The sequence below is a fragment of the Melitaea cinxia genome, chromosome 20, assembly GCF_905220565.1.
Source record: "Melitaea cinxia chromosome 20, ilMelCinx1.1, whole genome shotgun sequence".
NCBI lineage: Eukaryota > Metazoa > Arthropoda > Insecta > Lepidoptera > Nymphalidae > Melitaea > Melitaea cinxia.
This window is the reverse complement of record NC_059413.1, coordinates 1,915,332-1,925,916: the sequence shown is the minus strand read 5'-3', so window position 1 is coordinate 1,925,916 and position 10,585 is coordinate 1,915,332. Positions and strand designations below refer to the sequence as shown.

The following is a 10,585-nucleotide window of genomic DNA, read 5'->3' as shown; positions in this document are numbered from 1 at the left end:
ATATTTTGACGCAATTATAAAATGACAGATCATTTATATATGTTAATAAAAGAAAAAGACCTAAAATTGATCCCTGAGGAACGTCAATTTTTAGCACAGAACCAGTACACTTCGTTTCATTTGTCAAAACATGTTAAATTCTATCATTAAGATATGAAACAATAAGATCAAGAGTTTTACCATTAACACCGTAATATTCAAGTTTACACAATAGAATTCCGTGGTCCACGCAATCAAACGCCTTGGATAAGTCACAGAACACACCGATGGCATTCTATGACTTTTTCAAAGCGTTATATACATGCTTGAAATGTGACACTCCCACATCTGTAGTTAATATTAAGTTAATGTTAAGTTCATAATAATTTAACGTAATATATTAAAACATACAATTAACTAATATATATAATCGTGCCCACATTGTATATGTGTAATAGTAATTAAAATATTTATTAAAGATATTTCCATTTATTTCCAGAAGCATGACTGGTAAAGATTCATTAACCGTGGAACAGCAGTCCCTCGAGGTGGAGTACAAGAAAACGGGTATCAATCCATCTGACATCGCCGCTCTGCGTCGCTGGCTCAAAACACAACCTCACTTGCCTGAAAAATATATTACAGGTAACAAATTATTTAACTTTTTAACTGAGGAAGGACATATCCCGTTCAAAATCTAGAGCAGCCTCACTGGAGAATCATCTTGACCTTACAGAAGATCACAGCTAAATAATACAAGTGTTGTGTTGCTGTGGTCAGTAAGGTGACTAGAGCGTCTGGGAAGGGCGGGGGTAAGGTGGGCAACGCGCTTGCGTGCTTCTGGTGTTGCAGGCGTCTATAGACTACGGTACTCGCTTACCTTCAGGTGAGCTGTACACTTGTTTGCCAACGTAGTTATATAAAAATGAATTTTATGATATACAGATTGGATAAGGTATATTCAATAATGAGCAACACTTTTAACTAAGTTGTGTACTTGTCTTGTGGCTAAACTACTGCGTTTGTATAATTTTTTTAAATAATAATAATAATAAAAAAAACGAGTTGGGAATTAGATTCTAAAATAAGTAGAAACATTCTAGTGGGAAAGAAAACAAAAGAAAGTAAGTTAAATGAAGAAAAAAAAACGAAAACACGAGCAGGTGTAATGTCCTCGAAAGGGAATGTGACATACATTTAAACAAAGTCATACTTCTATATACAAATCTATTAATTTATTTTTTATATATCTTAGAAAAAGTATGTAATATATGTGGTTTGCTTATACAATTTTTTTTATAATAATAAGGAAAATATTAATATTAAAATAATAGCTTTTAAAACTGTAAATTTATTCGTGCAAATTTAACGATTTTTTTTCCTAATTGTAAACGTATTTTTAACAGTTTTCTTAAGTAAAAGGGTATAAAGACGGTCACATATTTTGTGAGCAAACATCGATGTTTTTAGGAGGTAATAAAAAATATTGCCACTAAGAGTAGTGGTGTCTACAGAGTCAACTTTAAAATTCAACACATTGTACTTAATATATGTATATGCATACAGCCCCGCTAAATATAAGCTTCTCTAAGTTATAGCGCAATGTAGCCTATACCTTCCCTGTAATTAATTGCCTTCTGAATTTCCTACGCTTAAACCAGCCAACTCCTGTACATTATAGCTATGTAATATTTACAGTACCTTGTTTTTGTATTTCAGATCTTGACCTAATCCTGATCTACTTCTGCTGTTACAAGAGTTCCGCAGTATCAAAGGAAGTGTTAGACCTGCATTATACGCTGAAGACGCTCTTTACCAATATATTTCACAATCGAGTCGTCGATGAGAGAATAATCAAAACTTTGAATGTCGTGTAAGTCTCAAAAAACATAAGACATTATTTCTAAGGTCCTATAAATTCTATTGAGATTATTATCTCGAACGCACTTATTAATATCTTTGGTGTTTTCTCCAACGTAACTGATATGGCAAAATTATTGTCGTTATTTTTGCCACACAGGTCAGTTTGGTAATATTGAAAGCAGTTAATCTAAATCAATGAACGAAGAATTTTTATTTAATAGAGTGAAAGATAAAATAATGTTCTATTTATGGATATTGGGTAAACGGTTGTCTTCACATACTAAAACAATTTAATGAGCATACTAACCTAGCTTAGAACCACAAAATTCCTCATCATAGTAGCCTTTTGCAGTCCACTACTGGACATAGGCCTCCACAAGTTTACGCGAAAAATGGCGTGAACTCATGTGTTTTGCCCATAGTCACCACGCTGGGCAGGCGGGTTGGTGAACGCAGGGCTGGCTTTGTCGCACCGAAGACGCTGCTGCCCGTCTTCGGCCTGTGTATTTCAAAGCCAGCAGTTGGATGGTTATCCCGCCGTCGGTCGGCTTCTTAAGTTCCAAGGTGGTAGTGGAACCTTGTTATCCCTTAGTCGCCTTTTACGACACCCACGGGAAGAAGGGGTTGGCAAAATTCCTATGAAAGGTATATCAAAATTCTTTCTCTAATTGAACGTATTAGATATTGATGAATTATTAAGAATAATTGTTAAACATCCTTTTTGTGTCAAATTAAGTAAACCTTTTAGATTCCAAGTAGCGTAGTCTCTCTCTCTCTCTTTCTCTATCTGTGTGTGTGTGTGTGTGTTGTTGCTTTTTTGTACTTAAAAAAATACATTCGAATTGAAAATGTCCTCATTTTTATGAACTTGGTTAAAAATTCAAAATTTTCTTTTACAGTTTAGTGGTACCTCTTCCGATACGATCTTACGACAACAACCACGTCGTATACCACAAGCTCATCGACTGTGACACCAAGAACTTCATTTTTTCAGACGTAATCAGGTTTGTAACCATTTTATTATTAATAACTAGTTTACCTGGCGAACTTCGTACCGCCTTATTTTTTTTTCTTAAATATAATAATTAGATATATCAAAATAAAATATACTCTATCTTCCAAGTTGGATCAAACTGCACACGGTGTGTAAATTTGATTAAAATCGGTAAAGTAGTTTAGGAGTCCATCGCGAACAAACAACGTGACACGTAATTTATATATATTAAGATAAATCTACATTTAATTCTATAAACACACATAAAAAAAATTAACATAATTCAGTAAAAAATAATTTTTATTCGTTTAAGTAAACTTAATTCACTGTTAGCTTGAGAAGGTGACTTATCATAAATATGGAAATATATATATAATACGAGTATGTTAAACTGAGGTAGGGCAGAGCAGGAAATAACTTACTCAAAATCTGCAGCAGCCCGACTGGGGAAGTACCTGAACCTTACAGAAGGTCACAGCTAAATAATACTGCTTTCAAGTGTTTTGTTTCTGTGGTGAGTAAGGAGTAGGAAATTCAATCCCTGCTCTTTTTCTGATCGTGGGATTTCAAGATTGACGAAAAGCAATCCCAGGATCCCGGGTTGTTTACTGGAAAAAAAAGGTTAAAAGCAAATAAAAATCAGTTTTTTCTCAGACTTTGCAATCGTAATCACATTTTCCAACTTGATAGACTCAATTGCGTTGCTTAATCTTATATACATATAAAGTTCTCGTGTCACAATGTTAGTTACAATACTCCTCCGATCGATTTTTATGAAATTTTGTACGCATATCAGGTAGGTCTGAGAATCGGCCAACATCTATTTTTCACACCTCTTTTTTTCGTGGGGAAATCATCGTGGATACTCTCCGCCAGAGGGAGAGTTATGTCAGACTTTTGCAGACTGAAATTGACCCCACGGTGTACCGTCGCAATTCAATTAACGGGATTAAACAGAAATAGAATATATACGGTACGGTAGATACTTTCAGCTAACATTCAAAAAAAAAACTATTCTGGGATTTGAATACTGAAAAATGAGCCAAATTCCCTAGTAAGCAGGCTAGAGCTCCTAGGAAGGGTGGCGCTCTTGCGATCTATATCAATCGTTTCTTATAGTAGAAAATTATCAGCTGTTTAAGAAGCCGCAACTTAAAATTTAATTATTTTGTTAATTTCATATCAATTATATTTCTAAAAATGAATTGTTATTATTTCAGAGTAGTGCTGATGTTGATGGACCTCAGGCAGTTCGAGGACGGTACGTGGCCAGGGTTCATCATCCTCATCGATCTCAGTGGAGTCACGCTCGGTCACATCGCTAAGCTCGACCTGTTGACTGTGCAACAGCTACTGTATTATTTGCAGGTCAGTATTTTATGCGAAATATAACTGAACCAGCATTAAACTCAGCGGTAAGTTCTCTAAATATGATAAAACTTCACTGAATGAAAGTGCAACTGAATGTTTATTGCCGGCTCTTATCAGCAGAATCAACGAAGTGGGTATAAGAACGGATACAATATGCTTACGATTAAAAGTAACAATACGTATTAAGAGGTTGTATCAAAGTATCAGTGTCGGACCATCCTAGCAATGCTAGACGGTTTTAGGACTGACAGTCTGAAGTTAAACTATTGTAATAAAAAACGCACGCCGTATAGTAAACAAATATTTAAAAATGACATGGGCAACTAAGATTCCGTGGATGTTGTGAATATAATTACAAAAAAGTATTAAAGTAAGTTTGGGAGAGGTAACGAGATCTAAAATCTAATTTTCCAGGAAGCAATGCTCGTAAAACTAAAAGGCCTACACTTCATGAATGCCCCATCCTACGTGGACAAACTGCTGATGGTGATAAAGCCGTTCATGAAGAAGGAGCTGCTGAACACTCTCTGCATCCATCAAGTCGGTTCAAATACACTCGAGAAAGTTCTACCACTCGAGGCACTACCGAAAGACGCGGGAGGACAGTACAAGACTTTCGAAGAGGCTAAAAGTGAGTATATTTTAGATGAATAGTTACTGTGTTTTGATCTGTCAGGTCGTCAAGCCTAGTAGCCAGACAGTCTAACCAGTTTGGACGGACATTTGCTTAAAAAGACCGCACTAACGGATTCGATGTTTCTCGTATCTGGGCGTTTGTGCTCGTGTATGGTGTGTTTCTGGTCTCCCGACACAGGATTAAATCCTACTGGGGTCTGTTGAGCGTGAATCGTTTATTATTTATTATTATTTATATCGTTTTTTTTTTTGTTATTATTATTATTTCTCACTTGTTTCTTTTTCTTTTATGTTATTTGTATTGTTTTTGGTTGTACAATAAAGTATATTTGTATTGTATTATAATGAGACGCTTGACAGACATCTAAAACCATATCGCAAAACAAAATCTCAGAACTTCTACACACACACACACACACACACACGCACGCACACACACGCACACACACACACACGCACACACACACACACGCACACACACACGCACACACACACACACGCACACACACACGCACACACACACACACATCAGACTATCGCAGTCCACTGCTGGACATAGGCCTCCACAAGTTTGCACCAAAAATGGCGTGAGCTCGTGTGTTCATGGACTCATGTGTTCATGAACTTCTACGGTGATATGAAATTATTTATTAAAATCTGTTATTTTGCCTGTGACAACGAGTTAACAAAGTAATTTAGTTGTCATTGTATTGTGATTTCAAAGATATTTGTGCAGGATTTTATTTCTCTCATCGTAAAAAGCACAAAAAAATGATGTATAAAAGAGTCTGCTTATTAATCAAAAACCTATTTTTTCATACTCCTCAATTTATATTATTTTAGTTAATTTTATCAGAGATTGTATTTCATTTTCAAGCTATTGACATTATATATCAAGCTGTGTAGCTACGATAGTAAAGAATATAGCCACCCTCTTTCTTTCCGTGGGTATCCTAAAAGGTGACTAAGGTTTAACACAGTTCCACTACCACCTTGGAACTTATAAAGTCACTCGATGACGGGATAACCATTTAACTGCTGGCTTTGAAATACACAGGCCGAAGACGGGCAGCAGGGTCTTCGGTGCGACAAAGCCAGCCCTGCGGTCACCAACCTGCCTGCCCAGTGCCGCGCCAAAAAAGGCCTGAACTCATGTGTGACTATGAGCAACACACATGAGTTCACGCCTTTTTTGGTGCGAACTTGCGCAGGCTTATGTCCAGCAGTGGACTGCGATAGGCTGAAGTGATGATGCTGCTGATGCCGATGATGACATTATATATTTACATTTCAGATTATGCCATTGAAAAAGCCCTAGCGAATAAGGATTTCTTCGAGAATGAAAACAAGAAACGCGTCGTAGAATCACTAAGACCGGGAAAACCGAGAACTATAACAGACATATTCGGCGGTGTGGAAGGCTCTTTTAAGAAATTAGAAATTGATTAATTTATTGTGTGTTGTTGCGTAATTTATGAAGATTAGAATATTTTGTAGTGACTGAACATTTAGCATGCGTTTTCAGAAATTATTAAATCAGATATATATGATTAATATCCCACAGTTACCATATTTTTGTTGGACGTTTTGATTTTTTGATATTTCAGTACTTTTGCGAGCTCACAGCTTCAGTCGTTCAAACTCAGAATAATTAACAGCAAACATTGGAAAACTTGTTGTGATTTTTGATAATGATTTGATCTCGTATTATATATGCGTGTTCCACGCAATTTTATCTGTGAAAAATACATGTGTGCTTTAGACCACAAGAATGAAGTAAAAGTTCTTTAGTTGCCTCTACAGTAATATACGAATCGTAACTCTCTCTTTATCTTCACTAAATTATATCTTAACTGAGGTAGGGCACAGCAGGTATTCCCTGCTCAAAATATGGAGCAGCCCGACTGGGGTAGTACCTCGACCTTACAGAAGATCACAGCTAAATAATACTGTTATCAAACAGAATTGTGTTCCTGTTGGTGAGTAAGGTGACCAGAGCTCCTGGGGGGGATTGGGGATTGGGTCGGCAACGCGCTTGCAATGCTTCTGGTGTTGCAGGCGTCTATAAGCTACGGTAATCGCTTACCATCAGGTGAGCCGTACGCTTGTTTGCCGACCTAGTGATATAAAAAAATATATATATATATCTCGCTCGCTCTCGTCACGCATTCGCCAGCTTACTCTCCAAGTCAAGTAAAGAAGTTTTACTTCAAAAACTGTTTACTGTTTATGGTATGATATTTTAAAGATATACATTTATCAATAAACAAATAAAACTAGTGTCGTAGAGTGGTTTTTTTGCCGCCCCGGGTCCACCGAAAATTTGTCGTCCGGGGCCAACCGAAAATTTATCGCCCCACCAATTCATAATTTTTTTTAACAAATTAATTAATTTTGTGTACTATTAGTTTTGTGTACCGTCCGGGGCTATGGTCCGCCCCATGCATCCCCTACGCTACGCCAGAGTAAATATCATACAAGAAAACAAAATGGCAAACTTCTCAGTTTTATTTCATTTTTGTCCACTACTAAACCAAGTCCAAAGTCACTCTTTTGTCATTTGTATACTAAATCGCATCGTAAATTTTCATGTTTTTTGACTGCTATAATAAAACTTGTATAAAAATATATGTTAAGATAAAATTTTCATGTGAATATTTGTGTATTATTTACTAATCTTTAAATAATATTGCTTTAATTTTTCCGTATTTCCTTTTTGTTTAATTAAAATACTTATAATTCTAGTTTCAAAATAAAGGACCTTTTTTATATCTTTATCTATTCAAATAAATAAAATTGGAGTGTCTGTTTGTAATATTAAAATAACCGCTTTTTACTAAATGCATATGGATGTATACACGGTACATATAGGAAAATGACATTTTTTTTACAATTTTTGTCTGTCTGTCTGTCTGTTTGTTCCAACTAATCTCTGAAACGGCTGGGTCGATTGTGACGGGACTTTCACCGATAGCTGATATAGTAAGAAGTAACTTAGGCTACCTTTAAGTTATAAAAATTATTTATTTTATAACTCTGCGAACTGCACGATAACTTTTTTGTAAAACTCCACGCAGACGAAGTCGCGGGCGCAGTTAGTTATTCATAAAATTATTCTTGAATCAAGATCAAAAATTTGTTAGTATAAATTTAATATGATAAAACGTAAATTCTACGTTTTATTTTAAATTAATCAAATTATAATATAAATAATAATAAAGTCTAAAATCAAAACTTACATTAACGCTTAATTTTCGTATAAGTACAATAAATGCTGGTATAGTTATAGTATCTTATAACCCAAGAGCCCGTGAGGGCCAGATCTTCGTCATTTTATAAAAGCTGAAAGTTTCTCAGCGCATGATCCCAACACAGGTTGGAGCAATGGCCTAATATGAAGTTCAACTAATGGTTAATTTGGTAGATACGAGGTATCAAAGGCGTATAAAGTCGCAACTAACTTACGCCATTTCTTATGCGTAATTTTTTAATATTCTATCCTAACTAATGGATATCACGTAATCGAAGTCACAAACTTTTGTAACTAAACTTACGCCATAGTATAAAACTGAACTTTATACGTGTCACTTGGGTACCTATTAGAAAAATTTTCTCCAGTAGCCGGTCAATTTCGATAGCTCCAATCCCGACCTAGACAAACATTTAGGTTGGCTTAGGGTGCGAGTGCGAACTAATTTTATACGCCTTTGATACCTGGTATCTGTCAAAGTACGCTTCAGCCTGTAATATCCCACTGCTGGAAATAGGCCTCTATCCCCGTGTAGGAGAAGGATCAGAACTTACTGCACCACGCTGCTCCAATGCGGGTTGGCGGATATATTCCCTACTATGAGTAACGATCGCTATCAGTTGATAACAACCGAGACCGACGGCTTAACGTGCTCTCCGAGGCACGGTGGGGAGACCCACAAGCACTGCACAAACACCCAGACCACGGCAAACACCTGTATGGCCAATACAAATGTTTGTCATGTACAGGGATCGAACCCGCAACCGCCAGCGCAACAGGCACAGTCCATAGCTGTGACCGTTGCGCCAACGCGGCGCGGTTTTCTAAGTAACCATGAGTTAAACTTCACATTTGGCTATTGCTTCTATCTTTCAAACTTTGAACTTTCAGCTTTTATGAAAAACTTTGAGAAACTTTCAGCTTTTATGAAATGGCGAAAGTCTGGCCCTCCTGGGCTCTCGGTCTATTACATAAAGAGCTGAAAGCGCTGTAAAACATTACTTTTAGCGTTACTGCTCAGCGTTTTTTCATACAATTTCACTCCCTATACTTTTGGAAAGAAGCTCCTTACAGGCTTGAAGGAGATAGGAATTTTGCTGGACGATCGAACTGAAAAAAAATGTGAGATTAAAACCGTAAGAAAAATATAGGAAGTGACGTAACATCAGTCGCACGACTGTATTATATGGCGTATAAGACCGAATTCATTTAACGTTAATAGCTATATACATTTTGCGGTTTTTGCTAAAATAATGAATTAAAATAGCTATCGTTGGGGTGTAGTGTCTATTTGTATAGTCCATTTTCTTAGAAGTATCCTAAATGGTAAACAAATATGGCGTATTTCTCACCACAGAAAAAAAGAGTAATAGTATAATTTAGTGAAGCGACACAAAGAGCAAATGAATGAACAATATCAATAAGCCATATATATAAGAGTAAAATTAACTGAGGTAGGGCCCAGCAGGAATTTCCTGCTCAAAATATGGAGCAGCCCGACTGGGGTAGTACGTCGGCCTTACAGAAGACCACAGCTAAATAATACTGTTTTCAAGCAGTATTGTGTTCCTGTTGGTGAGTAAGGTGACCAGAGCTCCTGGGGGGATTGGGGATTGGGTCGGCAACGCGCTTGCGATGCCTCTGGTGTTGCAGGTGTTTATAAGCTACGGTAATTACCATCAGGTGAGCCGTACGCTTGTTTGCCGACCTAGTGACATAAAAAGAAAAAAAATACAGTTGAATTTGAAGATCCTCCTTTCTTCAAAGTCGGTTAAAAATTATGCAAACCTCTCTCAAGTCTTTTCAAGTTATATTAAATTATGCGTATTTACTTGACTGTTTTTTCGTCTACCTACGTTGTACTATACGTCATAACTTTTTACTACCGATTTTGACGATTATTTTTTTAATCGAATGCTGAAACTTATAATGTGGAAACCGAAATCGTATTTGTTGAATGAGAACGTATGAAATTAATGAATATTTTAATGTTTTTTTATTATTATATTATTTTATTATGACGTCAATATTCTTTTAATTATTTTTACAGGTTTACGCGAATGTTAGGCTTAATGCAGAACATGAACGTAATAATGACCTGGATAAAAAAAGTTTGCATTTCTTGCATTCTGCCGAAGAGAACCGACTCTTTAGCACAATTATGGAGAGTTACATAGGCCATAAAAAATCACAATTTGACATACCATAGATATACTATTATTATAAGCGTGGATAGCATCACGTGGATAGCCACTAGCCTGAAATTTAAGTACGTTTTTTTTTTAAATAAATTTACATAATTGTATAGATTTTTGTAATGCTAACTAGCATAGCATATATGTTCTCCGCAGATTAAATTAAATTACTTTCCTCGTTCGTGATTATTGTCATACTTTTGTGATAACATCGAGAAACAACAGTATAACAACAGCATACAGTTGAGTATGTGATGCACGCACAACATAATTAATATGATGAAGACTCTTGTCTTA

General features: G+C 36.1%; 1 protein-coding gene across 1 annotated transcript; it reads left to right on the top strand.

Annotated features, from left to right (window-relative positions):
- Positions 1–482: 482 nt before the first annotated feature.
- On the top strand, positions 483–6,612 carry LOC123663619 (clavesin-1-like). Its single transcript, XM_045598288.1, has 6 exons — positions 483–624; positions 1,699–1,852; positions 2,742–2,846; positions 4,057–4,204; positions 4,622–4,838; positions 6,138–6,612. The coding sequence occupies exons 1-6, from the start codon at positions 483–485 to the stop codon at positions 6,290–6,292; spliced, it is 921 nt and encodes a 306-aa protein (XP_045454244.1). The 3' UTR covers positions 6,293–6,612.
- Positions 6,613–10,585: the final 3,973 nt, after the last annotated feature.

Coding starts and splice junctions, on each gene's coding strand:
- LOC123663619 (XM_045598288.1), top strand. CDS start 483: ATGACTGGTAAAGATTCATTAACCGTGGAACAGCAGTCCCTCGAGGTG. Junction 1,853..2,741: donor ATCAAAACTTTGAATGTCGT/GTAAGTCTCAAA, acceptor TTTCTTTTACAG/TTTAGTGGTACCTCTTCCGA. Junction 2,847..4,056: donor ATTTTTTCAGACGTAATCAG/GTTTGTAACCAT, acceptor TTATTATTTCAG/AGTAGTGCTGATGTTGATGG.